We start from the raw sequence: 18731 nt of genomic DNA, 5'->3' as shown, positions 1-18731 counted from the left end.
AGCTGCAGAAATTTTTTTTCAGAATTGTACCACAAACAGGCAAACAAGAATTATTTGACAATGATACACCAAGGTCTACTTCTGTTCTTTAAAGTCTTCTGGCACCCCGCTGGCTGCATAATAAAATGATTAGGGAGTCGTTTCTATCAATCAACAAATGGAGAAATATCACGAGGAAAATTCCACAGAGAGGAAGCTTCAGGAATCATCGGTCCAAAGTCACCTGTTCCCCCCGAAGTACAATGAACGTACCATGTCATACACCAATGAACCATTTCTTAAAATAGTAGTTGGGGTGTTCAGAAGCCAAAATGACCCTCCTTGAATGATGAAATTTGCAGGGCCATGGGCAGAATGATCTCTTGCGCTAAACTGAGTAGTTATTCAAACTGTGTATAGGATTTCCATCATGCAATTACATTAACTTATGTTTGCTTACTGAAATGTCAGAAACAAACCAAATTTATTCTCCCTGTTCATTATAATAATTTCTGCATACATGGGGAGGCATTGGCCTGGTGGTATTATTGCTAGACTATTAATCCGAGACCCAGGTAATATTTGTGCTCCTGAGATGCTGCTGGGCCTGCTGTGTTCATCCAGCCTCACATTTTATTATCTAATATTCTGGGGACTTGGTTTTGAATCCCACCATGGCAGAATTCAATTAAAATTTGGAATTGGGAGTCTAGTGGTGACCACGAAACCATTGTCAATTGTCAGAAAAACCTATCCGGTTCACTGATATCCTTTAGGGAAGGAAACTGGTCAGCTTCACCTGGATTCCAGAGTCACAGCGATGTGATTGAATCTTAACATCCCTCCAGGCAATTTGAGATGCTGGTCTCACCAGCGATACCCACTTCCAATGAATGAATCAAAAAAGAAGTCAGCTTTCTTTGATTTTTTTTAAAGTAGCAGGAGGGGACTCAAAAGTCACAGATTCCAACCATCATTAAAAGCTAGCCTACTCCATGTTAAGGGAAGATGTATTCTGGTTGGAACACTTGCTGGGAGTCATATATGAAGTGAAACTGTTCTATGAAATAGGCTCCAAGGATTTTGGAAAGCCTCATGAAGGTCTAGCTGGATGAAGTGCAGAGCAGGAGAGATTCTGTGTACCGATTGGTGGCTGGGAGTTCCTCTAATAAGTGTGAACAAAAAGCTCAAATCAATGTCAGAAGTGAAGCTCTGAGGACCTGGTTGCAAAGCTCCAAGATACTTAATGGCCTCACATAATTGTTCCAAATCAGTAAATCCACATTTACCCTGTCCTCTCTACCACAACAGTGGTGACCAACTCTGTTCACAACTTGTGGAACCGAACATGATGCAGTGTCTGATGATCATTTTGCAACCTCCAGTGCAGCCCAACATGTGTGGAAGGGCAAAATGCTGTCATATGGGGCCAACCTGCTGTCATCATGTTTACGGATTACTGTGTACAAAGAGGCTTGGCAACATCACACATCCCACCACAACATATTACTGGATTGTTGAAACAATAGCAAGGGGAAGCACCAGTGGACCCACGGAGCATTTGTGGTCCCATCGCTGACATCCTGTCAATGGCCTTGTTGTTGCCTCTTGTCAACCAATATTGAAAGGTACAGTCTATAGTCAGGCTTTCTAAGCGAAAGGTGCTTGTATTAGCAAAGTTGTTGCTACTGATAGAACACTAACACAGAATACAGTCACTAAAGATTCTGGAAAAATTATTAGTTTAAGTTAGTACAATGTGCCAGTACAATGTGCCTCCATTTCATTAATGAATTTGACCAAGAAAATTTAATGTGGTGATTTTAATCATGTCACATTGGTTAAGTAAATACCACGATTTCTAATGACAAAGTAAATGGTAAATCGAGTTGCAGTTATTGTTCCTCCACTCAAATCCACTCTTCACGGACAGCCCAGGCAAAACTAGGTTATCCAAGGAGCTCCTCTTGCTCAGTTGCTTTCCACATATCTGGTGGAAAGAACTGCCTGCCTAACGATGAGGGTGTCTAATGTGCAGAAAAGCATCAGAAACCTTGACACCTACACCACTGAATACTATAGAGATTTTCCTGAGTGATCAAGACAGCAGAAGTATTCTTTCAGCACATCAGAGGTCTGCCCTGTTGCATTTTGTATGGTTAACACGATAGCTTGTATTCAGTGAAAGTCGACGTGTGCATGGGTTACACAATGGAGTTGGGAATAATGTCATCAGCAGAACTCAAATTTATCAACATCCAGTAAGAATAAACATACATTTTTTTAGACCAGTGCAGTGTTAAAATAGAAATGTTTTTCTGTCAGGTGGCAGCCAATTGGCTTCTCTCATAAACAAAAATATTAGAAAGCATTTAGGAGTGAGATGAAGTTCTGACCAGTTTTGGTGCTTCCTCATCTCTTGTTAAACAAGTGTACCTTTCCGGTCTTAAACCAAAAACAAAAGCTTTCGTCTCAACCTCTGAGCAACCTCCATTGCAATGCAATTCAATTACATTATCTAATGTAACAAGATGTAGAGCTGGGTGAACACAGCAGGCCAAGCAGCAGAGGAGCAGGCAGGCTGACATTTTGGGCCTAGAAATGTCAGCCTTCCTGCTCCTCTGATGTTACTTGGCCTGCTGTGTTCATCCAGCTCTATACCTTGTTATCTCAGATTCTCCAGCATCTGCAGTTCCTACTATCTCTGGTACATTATCTAACATACCAGGCACTTAGTCAAGCAATCTGTTGCAACAATTTTAACAAGAACTTTGCAGTTAGGCTGATAATAAAGACAATCGCCTCTGAGGCAGACCTTTGAAATTAACCTTGAAGTGTTCTAGCTTTATTCTGAATATAGTGAAGTGTTCCTCAGCTAGTAATTCTAGACCAGAAACAGCTTGACCCTGGATTGCACAAATATGATATTCTGAAACACTTTCAAATGGGATTTCTCCAGGCTCAGTGAAAAGGTCTATTAGCCTAAAAACTGAAATAGTTTGTTGGACAACACAACTGCTAGCTTTTTATTAAGGTTGTGCCCAGCAACTAATTATCAAATTAACAGCTGCCATGTAGATCTTGTAACTTGTCTGTTAGTTAGGATTTTGAAGATCTGGGAAACATGATAGACCATTTTAAAAAACAATGCAAATTATCTTGAACTTTAGGACTTAGTTTGCTTTTTTTTTAAATTACTGGGCAATAAGCATGCGTCATGCCCATTAAAATTATCAGGAAGATGAACAGCTCACTTTTAAATGCAGCATGGAACATAGGCAATTTACTTTAAAAAAATGGGCTCCAGAGAGTCAGGTGATTTCTATGGTTTCTATACAGGCTAGGAATAACTCATGTCTGAAAAAGCCTCTAGAAAGTCATTAAAATGTTCCTCCAAATCTAGATTTAAGAGACATCAGGATAATCATAAGACCACGTGTTGTGGAATTTACAGTTCAGAATAGTTTGGATATTCACAGAGACAATACTTGGTGCCTGCAAAGTTCAAATCTAACAAGGATGAATGTGAAAAATCCACCTTATCATTATGAAACTTCATTCATTCCCCATTGTGAGACAATGGCTCGCCATCAAATCATTTGTGAACAAAGGATGTGCTGAGTCTGTGGTCATGTGATCAAACTGCAGTTATGATAGCGAATGTTATTCCAAGGACAGGACATAGCAAGTCAGTCTGGGACCAACACCACAGAGAATACAATCCCACCCAGAAAATCACCAAGAAAAGTCTCAAGAAAAGTCAACACAAACAGAGAAGTGGAACATTTGTGCAACTGCAGATTATACTTTTGACTATAGGGTACAAACATATCATAAGAACACAAGAAGAACATAAGAACACAGGAGCAAGAGCAGGCCATCTGGCCCAAAGATCCTGCTTCACCATTCAATTAGACCATGGGTGATCTTTTTGTGGCCTCAACTCCACTTACCCACCATCTCAGCACTTTGTGTACTGTTCAAAAAAATTGTCTATCTTAGCTTTAAAAACATTCAATGGAAAAGCTTCCAACTACTTCACTGGACAGGGAAATCCACAGATTCACAACCCTTTGGGTGAAAAAGTTCTTCCTCAATTCGGTCCCAAATCTACTCCACCTAATTTTGAGGCTATGCCCCCGAGTGCTAGTGCCACTGCCAGTGGAAACATCCATCCTGCTTCTATCTTATAAAATTATGAAGGGAATTGATGTGTTTTGGTAAGATTCCCCCTTATTCTTCTAAATTCAAAAGAATATAATCCCAGTTTACTCAGTCTCTCCTCATAAATCAACCTTCTGAACTCCAGAATCAACCTAGAGAATCTCCTCTGCACTCCGTCCAGTAGCAGCACATCCTTTCTCAAGCAAGGGCACAAAAAGGCCAGAAGTCTGCTACGGAGTACCACTGTAGATTCATTACCAGATGCCTTTGATGTCCATTCTTCTTTAGTGAACCAAAAGGGAATTTCCAAGCCTACAATGAGTGTGATAAGAAATGGAATAATAGTGAGTTTCATCGCGTGAGGTGAGTGGATGCTGCCTCTTTAGAATCATTTTTTTTGCACGTATGCACACATGCTTGTTGCAGTTACTATCTGGGTGCAATTATCCTTTTGTTTTAACTCATAATTACAAGGAAGCCTATCTCAAATCTGTTCATAAAACTCACAGCAATAGATGAATACACAGCTGAAGAGATAGTGCAAGGGATAAGAGTTTCAGATTCCTGAGGGTGGTGGGACCAGTATAAATAGGATGGGTTACATCTGGACAGAACTGGGTCTAATGTCATAGATTTACAGAATTATAAAACATGGAAACAGACCCTTTGGTCCAATTCGCCCATGCCAAACAGATATCCTAAACTGATCTGGTCCTATTTTCCAGGACTTGGTCCATCTCCCTCTAAATTCTTCCTATTCATGTACCCATCCAAATGCCTTTTAAATGTTGTAATTGTACCAGCCTCCTCCACTTCCTCTGGCAGCTCATTCTATATATGCACCACCAATGTCAATCCTCTGGTCCGTGTTAAATCTTTCCACTCTCACCTTGAACCTATATCCTCTAGTTTTGGACTTTCCTGGGAAAAAAAGAGCTTGGTTATTTACCCTATCATGCCCCTGACGATTTTATAAACTTCTATAAGGTCACTCCCTAACCCCAGCCTATTCAGTTTATCCCTATAACCTCCAATCCAGGAAACATCCTTGTACATCTTTTCTGAACCCTTTCAAGTTTAACAACATCTTTCCAATAGCAAGGGGACCAAAATTGAATGCAGTATTCCAGAACTGGCCTTACCAATGTCCTGTATAGCTGCCTCATGATGTCTCAACTCATGTCTTAATGCAATGACCAATGACTACAGGCCAAACACCTTCTTCACCACCCTATCTACCTACGATACCACTTTGAAGGAATTATGCACCTGCATCCCTAGATCTCTTTATTCAGTAACACTCCCCACAGTCTTACCATTAACTATATAAATCCGGCCCTGGTTTGCCTTACCAAAATGCAATACGTCACATTTATCCAGGTTAAACTCCATGTGCCACTCCTTGGCCCATCAGTCCATTTGATCAAGGTCCCATCATACGCTGAGATAATCTTTTTTACTGTCTACTACACTAACAATGTATGCGTTGTCTGCAAACTGACTAATCTTGCCTCTTATATTCACATATTTGCTCAAGTGGTTTGGGGAAACTTTCAAATAAACTGTTCGGGGGATGGAAACCAACACAAGGAGTTAGAGGATGGAGAAATCAAGGACAAGAATGAAAGGAAGAAAGGGGAATAAGGAAAGTGATAGGCAGAGGCATCAAGAGCCAGGGTCAAAAAGAGACAGTGAAAAATAATAGGATCAGGATGGGTAATATGAAAACAAAAAGCCTTTAAGCTTTGTGCCTTAACGCGCAGAGCACTGGCAATACAATGTACGAACTAAGTAGATGAAAACAGGTGGTCAGGTTTAAAGAGACATGGTCAGTATGAGAAGTAAATATCCAGGGATATTCAGTATTTAAGAAGGAAAAAAAAATGGTAAAGTGGCATTGCTGGTTAAACAGGAACTTAATGCATCTGAGAGGCAGGATATTAGTTTTGATGATGTGGAAACTGTATGAGTTGAGCTGAGAAACACTAAGGAACAAAAGAAACATCAACGGGGTTGATAACAGACCTGCAAACTGGAGGGCTGATGTTGGGAAAGACATTAAACAGAAAATTAGAAATAAGCATTTAAAAATGTCATTATGAGTAACTTCAATCTGCGTATTGATTGGGTAAATCAGATTCGTAACAATACCATACAGGAGGATTTCCTGGAAGGCATACAGGGTTGTTTTCTGGATAAATGTGCTGAGGGGCCAACTAGAGAATAGGACATTGTAGACTTGGTATTGTGTAAGGAGGAAAGAATATTGGGCAACCTGCTTCCACAGGGCCCCTTGGACATGAGCAATCATAATAGGACAGAAATTTTAATCAAGGTGGAGTGATGTAGTTGATCCAAGACAAAGGGCCTGAATCTAAACAAAAAGCAGCTATGATAGTATGAGGCACAAATTGGCTATGATAGATTGGGGAATGTTATTTTACGGGACGATGGGAAAGAAGCAATGGCAAACATTCAAAGAGACAAAGGGTGAACTGCAACAATTGTTTATTCCAGTCTGGTACAAAAGTAAAATGGAAAAGGTGACCAAATGATGCCTCTCAGGGGAAGTTGGACGTAGCACTAAACCTAAGTAAGAAGCAAATAAATTTGCCAGGAAAATCAATAGACCTGAGGCGCAGCAGCAGCTTAAAACTCAGCAGAGCAGGACAAAGGGATTGATTAAGGAAGAGAAAGTAGAGAGTGAGTGTAAGTTTGTGGGGGAGCCCAAAAAAAGACAGTAAATGCTTCTATAAATAGAAAATTAGAAAAGAAAGGTGCAGATAAATGTAGGTCCCTTTCCGTCAGAAACAGGGGCTGACCACCAAAATACATTCTTTGGGTTTGTGTTCACACAGGAAGACACAAATAAGACAGCAGAAACATTAGGCAGCGCAGCATTTAATAATAGCAGGAAACTGAAGGAAACCTGTACTAATAGAGAAGTAGGGAAATAGTGCCGGGAAAATTGATGGGACTGAGGGTCAATAATCTCCAGAGTCTGATAATCTAAATATTCAAGGAAGTGGCCCAAGAAATAGTGAACGTATTGGTAGGCATCTGCCAAGAATCTATAGGTTCTAGAACAGTTCCTACGGATTGGAAGGCAGCAAATGTAATCCCTCAATTTAAGAAGCAGAGAGAAAACTGGAAATTATAGACCAGTCAGCTTAACGTCAGTCCTGGAGAAAATGTTCAAATTCATTATAACGGAATTAATAGCTGAGGATTTGGAACGCAGTGGCAGGATCAGTTAGAGTCAGCATGAATTGATGAAAGGGAAGTTATACTTAACAAATGTACTGGAATTTTTCAAAGATATAACAGGTAGAGTTGATAAGGGGGAGTCAGTGATCGCGGTTTATTTGGACTTCCAAAAGGCTTTTGACAAAATCCACATAAGTGATTAGTGTGTAAAATTAAAACAATGGTTTTGTAAGTGGTATATTGAGATGGATTTAGAGGGGAAAAATAGCAGGTTGCCAAATAGGAAACAACAAGGAAGAGCGAATGAGTCTTTTTCTGAGTAGCACGCTGTGACTAGTGGGGTACCACAGGAATCAGTGCTAGGATACCAGCCATTCACAACATATATTAATGATTTAGATGAGGAAACTGAAAGTAATATTTCCAAAGTTGCAGATGCTGGGCGGGACGGTGAGCTATGACGAGAATGCAGTGATGCTCCAGGGTGATTTGGACAAGCCGAGTGAGTGGGAAAATGCAAAGCAGAGATGCGATATCATGTGAATAAATGTGAGGTTATCCACTCTGGTAGGAAAGCAGATTATTATCTTGAATGGTTATAAATTCAGAGAGAGAAACCAGTCACTGAAGGTAAGTACGCAATAAAGAAAGCAGATGGCATGTTGGCCTTCACAGCAAGAGGAATTAAGTACAGGAGCAGGGATATCTTCCTGCAATTTTACAGGGTTTTGGTGAGACCACGCCTGGAATATTGCATGGCAGGACTGATACATGAAGAGAGGTTGAAATGTTTAGGATTATATTGACTGGAATTCGGAAGAGTGACGGGGGGATCGCATTGAAACAAATAAAATTCTAACAGAAGTAGACAAGATGGATGGAGGAAGGATGTTCCCGCTGGTGGGGGAGTCCAGAACCAGGAGGTCACAGACTAAGAATATGGATTTCGGACTCAACTGGGACTAAAAGGATCAAAGGATAGGGGAAAAGGATTCAGCCATGATTATACTGAGAGATGGAACAGTCTCAAAAGGGCCAAATAGCCTACAGTCCTGCTAAGAAAAGCATCTCGGAAAGGTTAGTCAAGAAAGAGGTGAAAAATCCCACATCTCTCCTCTGCCGTTACATATGTTAATGCTGACAATTGTTAGTAGAGTTTACTACACAAACAGCATAGATGACAACAGATGAACACTATTTCAACATTTCTGAAGAAGGATGTTTTACTTTCTGAGATATGGATGAATCCAAAGAAACTCTGCGTTTGCTCTGAAGCATGATATGATTTAAATACTTTTGTATTCCTTTTCCACTTGACCTTCTTGCATTATACTTTGAGAGTTTACGGATACTGAAGTTAACTGAGCACCTCATTTGAATTAAATACTGCCTTAAGAGTGACTTAATGGCCCAGTGCTGAACTTCCAAAGTCAGCCAAATGTTAAAATGGACACTTAATAACTAATCAATTCACCACTTGTTACCAATGTCCACAGACTTTTAGCCATATATCCCATACTGAATGCCAGCTTTGGCCAAAAGCTCATTTTTTAGTTCACTGTGTTTGAACCTGAAGAAAAGATCTGTACCAAAAACTTGCTAAGGAGGCCCTTCTGTAGTTAATACTGCTCCTTAATTGAGGAGTTGAATATTCCTGGTCTTTTGTAATGACCTGTTGCAGGTTTATGTTTCAATCACTGAATGATGTTTGCTTTACAACTGGTGGTGGTTTCATTTGGAATGATGTGGTCTTCTAGTGAGAGATGGAAAGCTTGCAACTTCTTTACCATAGTCCCTGGAATGTGTGTCCTGAATTAATCATCTTCCCAATTTGTCTAACTTGCTAATTTTTTTTGGGCCATGTGTTTTTATCTAGGTTAATCCCACACCTCTATTTGGTGCATATTTCCTTCTTTTATGAAACACTTTGGAACATCTGTGTTTACTGACAATTTCACATAACTTAAAATACCAAAGTTAAATTACTGAGGATGGTGGAATTCTGAAATAAAAATAATACATGCTAGAAAAACTCCACAGGTCAGACAGCATCTGTGCAGTGAAACACTGACATTTCAAAATTTGCTCTATTAAAAAGTCATCTCAACCTGAAACATCAATTGTTATTCTCTACAGTTGTTGCTGACCAGTTGGATATTTTCAATTCTTCTTGTTTTTATCTTAAAGAAGAATGATTTTTCTTTTGTTGTTACACATATTATAAAGGGAATAAATAAGTAAATAGAACATAGAATATAGAACATTACAGCACAGTACAGGCCCTTCGGCCCTCGATGTTGTGCCGACCTGTCATACCGATCTCAAGCCCATCTAACCTACACTATTCCAAGTACGTCCATATGCTTGTCGAATGACGACTTAAATGTACCTAAAGTTGGCGAATCTACTACCGTTGCAGGCAAAGCGTTCCGTTCCCTTACTACTCTCTGAGTAAAGAAACTAGCTCTGACATCTGTCCTATATCTTTCACCCCAAATATTCTTTTTAAAACTGTAATTATCATTTGAATGAAAAACAAACATTGCTTAGTCAGTCTATATGATTGCATTTGTGTCAAGTAAACTCATTGTCTGTTGACAATAAAAGGATGTTGTACTGTATATTGTAATATGAAATAAAAGAAACTCTTATGATGAACACTACGTGATCTATGCATCAATCATATTTTGAGCTTTATTTGGAGGAGTAGGGTGGTATGTGGGATGTCATGCTGCAGACAAATCACCCTAGGAAGGATATTAAACTGGAAATGGTACAGAAAAGAATTACAAAGGATCTTACTGCGAGTGTAGGGTTGAGTTATAAGGAGAGGCTAAATAGACCGGCATTTCTTTGCCTGGAGCGTAAGAAGTTGAGGGGTGACCTATAGAGGTGTTTTAAAATCATGAGGGGCATAGATAAGATGAATGGCAAAGGTTTTTTCCTTAAATAGGGGAGTTCAAAGCTAGACACCATTGGTTTAAAATGAGAAGAGAAAGGTTTAGAAGGGACCTGAAGGGCAATATTTTCCTATGTGGAATTCACTGCCGGTGGAAGTGGTAGATGCAAACAGAGTTACCACATTTATAAGACATTTGGATAGGTACATGAACAAGAAAGATTTGGAGGGATATGTGCCAAATGCAGGCAAATGGGATCAGTTTAGTGTGGGGAAACTTGGTCAGCATGGATGAGTTAGACCAAAGGGTCTGCTTCCATGCTGTATGACAATGCAAAAGATTCAGCAGTACAAGTTAGGACTGTGTTTGAGAATATAGATTACTCCAAGGATTAATATGTCAAGAACTCAACCTGTCCATGAAAATTAAAATACACTGAAAATTAAAATAAAACATTGGCCCATGTTTTTATAATAGGGATAACTATGTGATTATCAGTGCTCATTATGTCAAGTAAATTGGACATCATCATCCAGGGTGAGCACGTGAGTAGTTAAACGTGGAAATCCAGAAGTTGCTGTTGATTTGCCTTGCTCCATAACTTTTTATTTTTGTCTCTTTCTGAGTCTATCATTACGTTCTGAATGTGGTTTTACATTGAATTGATAATCTAACCAATTTTTAACACATTAGCCTATGCGCCTCAATGAGGATTCATCAATCCAATTGGTTGGAGAGATATTGTTGATTTTCCTGTTCACAAATGCCACTGATCCCTGTACTGACTGACTTGTTAGATCAGATAGCCTGTAAAGAGTCATTTATACATCTGCAAAAAAATCTATTGCCGGCTCTCAGCCTGGCAAATGTCAAGGACTCCTCTGCCACTGACTGCAAAATGGGGGACATTGATTTCATCAAAGTTTCACTTGGATCCTGGGTCTTATTCGAAAAATGTTGGTGAGATACAAACAAAATAATAGCTGCCTCCTGCACTTTAATACAATACAAGACATGCCATGTGATTAACCTCTTTCAACCCTCCCTCCATCCTCTCACTCCTTCGAAATTAATTTCTCTTTTAATATGATTACTCTCATTCAATTAAATTCACTGAAAATCTTTGAACAGAAGGGATATCCTATGCCATTCAAAAAGACTTGATGTGATGCTTTGTACTTCAACTGTTATGAGAGATGCAACTCATCAATTAAACAGAGACATTTGTTGTAAAAGGACCTCGTTAGCAAGATTCTGACTCCAAACTTGCATTCTTCTTTCTTCAGGCTCAAACACAGAATGAACTGAAAGCTGAATGTGTGGCCGAGGAAGAGAAGTTCAATATGGTGATTCAATATGTGATTGAGAGTGCGGACATTAGTTATTAAGCAATTAATCGATCACTACCAAATACCTGCATTGACATTTTTTCCCAGAAACTAACAAGCTTGCAGGTGCGTTGGTATACTGACTGAGAGTCAATGATATTCTACACCACAGGTTTTATTGCCAACCAGCCTGACCTGTTTCCTTTCATGGCATTGATCAATACAGCCAAGTAGGGCAATTTAAACCGGGTGAAGGATTAGTTTTGTTTCTTTGTTGTGTTTGGATTTGAACATTTGCTTAACCCAATGTTTCTCCTCATTAGCAGCGAATTTGGATTTACTGTGATTGATGGAAATGCACCTGGATTTGGACCATAATTTGCCGAGAAAAATAACAGTAAGTTTAATGACACAAGCACAGAACTCGTGATGCCGAGGTAGCTTCCACCTCAAGTTCCAGGTTCAATTTTACCTTCTGTCAGATCCTGAAATGATGTTTCTAAAAAGGCATGTGGTCGGCCATTAAAAGCAAAGGAGTTAGACATGCTTAATATGGAGTGATGTTCCTCCGCCAATAGTCTCGTGATGGGCTAGTGACCATTTCTAGGTAAAGAGGTACGGAACCAGATTTCAACACATGCTTTGTCTGCTTATCTGTACCAAGATGTAGAAAAGTCTCTAAGTCGAAGAAAGAATGATACCAACAGTTGTTTTCTTTTTAATGGTACAGCAATCTCAAGTCATGAGCTCCTTTGTATGTAAACTCAAACAGCTGAAAGCTTCTGACTGTTTTGTGTTGCTTTACTAATAGCTTCAAAATATGCCATCTCACAATTAGTTTTACCTGTGCAGGTGCAGAGCTGGAGAAGCTGCACAATAAGAACAATATTAACTTGATACAGGAACATTAGGTCTTGTTTATTTCGGACTAAAAACTATTCTAAAAAGTAAGTGTTTGTCCTAGCCAATTAAATTCTCGCCTACGAGATAATAACACTTATAAGACTGAAGTATTTTCATTGGTAATTTTAACTTTTAAAAAAGACATTGCCAGTATCTTCTTTTTCCTCTCTTTCTTATTCCAATATTTTCTTCTCTCTCTTTATTGTTCTGTCTAGATGTGATTTTACGATAAATTCACCCACTGCCTTCTTAGCCTTTGAAGAATCATTTTCGCACTCCTACAATCTAACTGGTTTAGGAATGTTATGATGCTATGGCTCTAAGAAGGGTATTTTGTCCTTTTTTTTGAAGAGAGGTTTTAATGCAGAGGTTCGGAGCTGGCTAGTGAAGGTCCATAAAATAAACTCAACAGCTTGGGAGGCTTTCAAGTTTTTTTTAAATGTTGGAACAATAGAAGCAGCCTCGATGCAGGTGGTCAGCTCTCACAGACCAGAATATCTGGTTTTTAATTTTTTAGCTTTGGGATTCAGCAGCAGTTACTGTTAGAATCTCAACAGAGTTAGGAGCTGCTCGAGTTTTCACTTGATATTTTTTCTCTTCCCCGGCTGCAGGATTGCATGTGAGACAATCTGTTTTTGACTATGCTTTTTTGCCAAGGTATATGTTCATGGGATATGGGATATGATAATGGGAGTACTGTGTACAGTTCTGGTCGCCACATTACCTAAAGGATGTGGATGCTTTGGAGAGGGTGCAGAGGAGGTTCACCAGGATGTTGCCTGGTATGGAGGGTGCTAACTATGAAGAGAGATTGAGTAGATTAGGATTATTTTCATTAGAAAGACAGAGATTTAGGGGGGACCTGATTGAGGTCTACAAAATCATGAGGGGTATAAACAGGGTGGATAGCAAGAAGCTTTTTCCCCCAGAGTGGGGGACTCAATTACTAGGGGTCATGAGTTCAAAGTGAGAGGAGGAAAGTTTAGGGGAGATGTGCGTGGAAAGTTCTTTACACAGAGGGTGGTGGGTGCCTGGAACGCATTGCCAGCAGAGGTGGTAGACACAGACACGTTAGCGTCTTTTAAGACATATCTGGACAGGTACATGGATGGGCAGGGAGCAAATGGACACAGACCCTTAGAAGATAGATCCAAAACATCAGCTTTTGTGCTCCTGAGATGTTGCTTGGCCTGCTGTGTTCATCCAGCTTCACACTTTATTATCTTAGAAAATAGATGACAGGTTAGACAGAGGATCTTGATCGGCGCAAGCTTGGAGGGGCGAAGAGCCTGTTCCTGTGCTGTAATTTTCTTTGTATTACTGTATTGGAATAGTTAATTAGTTATAGTTACTGTGTCTATTATTTTGTTAAGTTTTTCAATGGAGTCAAGTTATTGTATTTTAACTATTATGTTCGAATAAATTGTGTTTTGCTTAATGCCAAGTGGTTTGACCATTCACATGGCATCTGGAATACAGCACTTTACATTTGCTTTTACAATAAGAAAAAGTTTGGGTCTAGGCTACCTTCTTAAATTATTTTGAGAAGGTTTAGTCTGCTTCATAACAGGAGATGCACTGCATTTGTACTGGGCTTCGCTCTCTGTTGCCAATTTGGCCCAAATGTGATGACATCAACTTCCACTTTCAGTAACTTTCCTTGCAACCAAAATTAAAATGTTGAACAAAATTAAAAAAGCACAAGGGCCTGTCTAACTCACACGGGTCCCGCGAGCTGCCATACCACGTCACATCAAATTGTAGTGGATTAATATCATGTCAATCACTTACTCAACTAGGATCTTCAAAAATCTTACGACATATTAACAATCTAAATTGTACAAATGTGACGAAAAAAACCTCTCAACTCCAGAGGCTGAAAAGTGATACTGAACCCAAGAGAAGCATTTCCTCTCTTCTGAGCGTATGTAATCAATGTCAAAGATTTACTACTTGGACACATGTCACTGGAGGCCATAAACGTAGGCACAAACAGGACAGAATTCTACAAAAAGTGCCTTTGCCACTTATCCCAGTTGGATAGCCGGACTTCATGAAGTGTGAAAGAAAAAGTGATCTCATGGTCATGATAGCTTTTCGATGGGTCACAGTATAAGACGGCGACCAAACTACAATATGCCAAACAGCCAAAAGTCACGTACTGTCAATTAATGCTTCAAGAGTCTGTAAAGATATCGGGTGGAACGACTTGTTATGAATGGTTGTAATTCATTTTTTGGAAGCTTTTACTGCACCAGAAGAGCATCTGTATTACGGTCAACCACTGTTTACCACTACTCTTTCTAAAACACTGCAAATCCGTTTACTGTTCTTTATGAAATCCAGAGTTTTTTTTTAAATTGTATAAACTTTTACTATTTGAAAGATTTTGATAGTATCTTTGCAGATTTAATAAATGCCAAATGAACACTTTCCTCTGAGCACAGTGCCAAAGTGGAGTTGTCCCCATTTTTAACATACTATTAAAATGTTGAAAAATGAAACAAGCTTAAATGTAACCTTCATTGGGTTAAAAAAAATACGATAGCGTTCTTGTCCATGCAGTTTTAACAGTGAAGTAGGTGAATTAAAAATATTGGCTTAACTCAACACGAAAGTATTTGTCAGACACAATGTGATATAAATCATCCCACTGTGTTGAGAAATAAATCACCATATTGTTCCTTGTTTTAACAAGGATAACTGGCTCCACTCCCTCAACAGAGATGAAGACAAAATTCTTGAAACAATTTTCTAATGGCTAAGTTGGTAAAAGTGACAGAGCAAATGAACGTTAAAAATCAGAATTTGTGACATTCAAATTTGATTTTTGGCAAGTTAGCAGATCAGGTAAGGATGCCAATAGATTGTTATGCTTTGGTCTCGACTCCAATTGAATTTCAACTAAAGAGGAAACATATATACGCCAGCCTTCTTTCTGCTGACATGCATGCAGCGATACTTGCTGGAAAACGTATGCTTGCCAAAGTCAGGATGAGACATCAGCCTTGGCTGTGATATTCCAACACTTGCCACCAAGACTCACAAATGGGTGGCCATTAAAGGAGCGTACTGATAGGCAACTGCTAGTTCGAATTGTACTTCAACAGGTCTACCTTATCTGTCTTCTCATAGATAATAAGTAGAAAACACAGTGTAATGATCTAAAGAATGGAAGTTTGAAAAAGGAGAAAAATGCAAAATAAGTGATGCCTCATCAAAACAATTTGATTTATTGAGAAATGAGAGTAAATCATGGACTGATATTCAGCTTTAATATAGACTCTGCAATATAGACATTAATAGCTTTTACCCAAGGAGTAAATTAATCTTGCCACGTTTTAAATACAGAAAAAATGAACTTACAACAATTATATAAATCCCAAACTGGTCTGCTCACCTATTATCATGGTTAATAGTTGTTTTAAAATGATAAATAATATCTTCTCTTGTTCTTCAAAGGTCACATGATGCTACTCAAAAACAAAAGACTGAAGCTACTTTTATGCAAGCTGATTTCCAAGAACTAGAATATATCTTTACTGCTCCAGCAAGGCTTTTGCTCTGATTGTCCATATAAAGCATGAAACTTCAAAATACTCTCATCAATACTTTGACACACAGTAGCACGATAATTGAACAATGGAACTTACTGAAGATGGTAAGCCTGGAGGAACCTTCCTAACTTTTTTCGGTGGAATCTCTGTAAATCAGTAAGTTAACATGTTAGTAAACATCTCTCAATCAGGGCTGCTTGTCAAATCTACTTACCCATTTTACCTCCCATTACATCACTGGAATGGCAGTCTTAACACAGGTGAGTGCAAAGCTTTGGAATATATAGGTGGATAGAGATATATGAAATATATATATGCGCCTCATCCAAATGGTTATTTCATAAAAACGTACCTGACCAAAATGAGCCTCATGAAATCATTACAGTGTAGATCTTTCATAGTTGCATCAAACCACATTATCATCGTACATCTACATTCCCATAATTCCTGAGTAAGACATCACTCAGAAATGGAAGTTCTGAAGTCATATTGGACATGATATATTAATTCTCTTTCCACTGTTATTGCCAGACCTGCTGAGTTTTTCCGGCATTTTCGGCTTTTAACTCAGACTGGGAAGTCTGGTTGATTATTCCCCTTTTCAGTCTTGGGCTGTTGAAGTTAACTATGAAATTCATTTTGCTGGGGCCAGCTAAAATAAAAGATTGTGGATTAAACTCTTGAGTTTCTATAACTTAGTACCATTCCAGGCAGTACTATTAGCAACTAAGCCACCAAAGGAACAATCAGTGAGAGCTAGCACCCATTAGCTTCCTTTGTACATGACCTTTTCAGAGAGCCATCCACGAGATGGCAGCATGCAAGTGACAGGAAAGCATTATTTGCAGACAGACGTAACTGTAATGCAATCTTCCAATTCTAAAGCTACTTTTCCAAGTTTACATTTGAACAGAAAGGATGGTATGCAAAGAAAGTCAGCTGAAAAGTAAGAGAAATGCTTCAAAATAATCAAAGAATGCTGGTCATATTAGATGAAATTTGAACATAGAAGGGGAAACTTAAAAGTCAAGGCAAATTTCACTAAAAAGAAAAGATCTGTCGTGTTAAATAGTGCTATCTAGCTAAGCACCACACATTCACTGTTCCAGGTATTTACATCAGCAGCAACTCCATAGGAACACCTGATAATTTTTGACAACTTGCATCTCATATTCACCAATGAATAATGGGACCTGCGGCTAAACCTGTCAAAGTGACCACCCGTGGTTACCAGAAAAAGTCGTCTTTATTCACAGGTGGTCCCCTCCACATGGCTGTCAATTAAAATCGCATCTGAAAACACTCAACCCCTATATCATCACTTTTTATGTTGCTGTTATAATGTGAAATAATCTCAGAGGGCAGGTTCATTAAAACTGTAAATCACAGATGGAACTGAGAACACGTGCTTGCACTTCACAGGTGGCCACTCCTCACAGGCACTGCTGTAATTCATGTCAGTATCAACTTCACTGGTCATTGTCAGCTGATGATCATTTTCCTAAGTTTTTGACAACAGGGGCTTTACAGTCTTATATTGTGGTCTAATTTCAAAGTGTTTTAGTTGTAAGACCACCAGTCTTTTTCTAAATATTTGACATTGACATGCATAAGTAAAGGGGTTGGGCATGTTAGTTTAATGGTTAGTTTTCATTTCTTATACAAGTACAGGTTTTAGATTTTATCAGTGTTATTATCAAGTAAATAATAACATAAATGACACATTCATACACAGATGTATAGTAAAATTGATATAAACATAATTGTATGCTATTTCCACTAAAACAAACTTGCAATTATTGTCGTGGTTCATAATCTTACAATCTGGATTATTCTCAACGTTTCCTCATTACATACTTAAAGAAAAGGATTATCAGCTGAGAAGTGAAGTCAACTCAAAGTTTGGATTCCAGTGTTAAACTGCTTAACACTTGTTCTTAAGGCCTGTGATAATGTTTCAATGCACTGAAGGTGAAAACAAATGGCGTGAGATTATTCAGCAAACAAACCTGCATAGGACCATCAGATATAGGAGCAGAATTAGGCCAGTCTCGGTTAATTTGTTTCTCAAACCGGTTCTTCAGCCTTCTCTCTATAACCTTTTCTCCCCTTATCAATTTATCTTAACAACATATCTACTTCTATGTTAAATATACTCAATAAATTGGCTTCCACAGTCTTTGAGAGAATGAGTTCCATAGATTAACAACCCACTGGCTGAAGAGAATCTTCCTCAGCTCAGTTCTTTAGGGCTACTCCTTCACTATGAGGTTGTGCCCTTGGGTCCTCATCTTTCCTGCCAATGGAAACATCTTCTCCATGTCCACTCGAACCAGGCTTCTCAGTATTCTGTAAGTTTCAATCAGATCACACCCTCCCCAATCTTCCAAACTCAATTGAGCACAGACCTAGAGTTCTCAACTGTTTGTCATACAACAAGACTGTTATCCCTATGATCATTCTTGTAAAAGTCCTCTGGAGCCCCTCCAAGGGCAGCATGTCCATTGTTCGAAATGGGGCTCTTCCACATGTTCCATATGCTAATACACTGTCCCGTGTGGGTATTTTCTCTCCCATTTAATCTCTTCAGGGGACATTAAAAATGTTCCACTTTTTCTGAAGGTCATCTGCTCGGTTTACTAGATTAATACCTGGAATAGGTAGTTTGATTTATGAGGGAAGGTTTTACAGAC

The 18731-nt window shown here is 38.9% G+C and overlaps 1 protein-coding gene across 20 annotated transcripts in view; it reads right to left on the bottom strand.

Annotated features, from left to right (window-relative positions):
• The window catches only part of LOC125457292 (transcription factor 4-like), a 610802-nt gene that overhangs the window by 207041 nt on the left and 385030 nt on the right, over positions 1–18731 (bottom strand). For all 20 annotated transcript variants that reach the window (XM_048541370.2, XM_048541332.2, XM_048541341.2 and 17 more), the window contains one exon: positions 16135–16184. In XM_048541370.2, coding sequence (XP_048397327.1) covers positions 16135–16184 — 50 coding nt within the window. The remainder of the gene's footprint in view (positions 1–16134; positions 16185–18731) is intronic.

Source organism: Stegostoma tigrinum, chromosome 1, assembly GCF_030684315.1.
Source record: "Stegostoma tigrinum isolate sSteTig4 chromosome 1, sSteTig4.hap1, whole genome shotgun sequence".
In the NCBI taxonomy this organism is placed as follows: Eukaryota; Metazoa; Chordata; class Chondrichthyes; order Orectolobiformes; family Stegostomatidae; genus Stegostoma; species Stegostoma tigrinum.
This window is presented reverse-complemented; position numbering and strand designations above follow the sequence as displayed.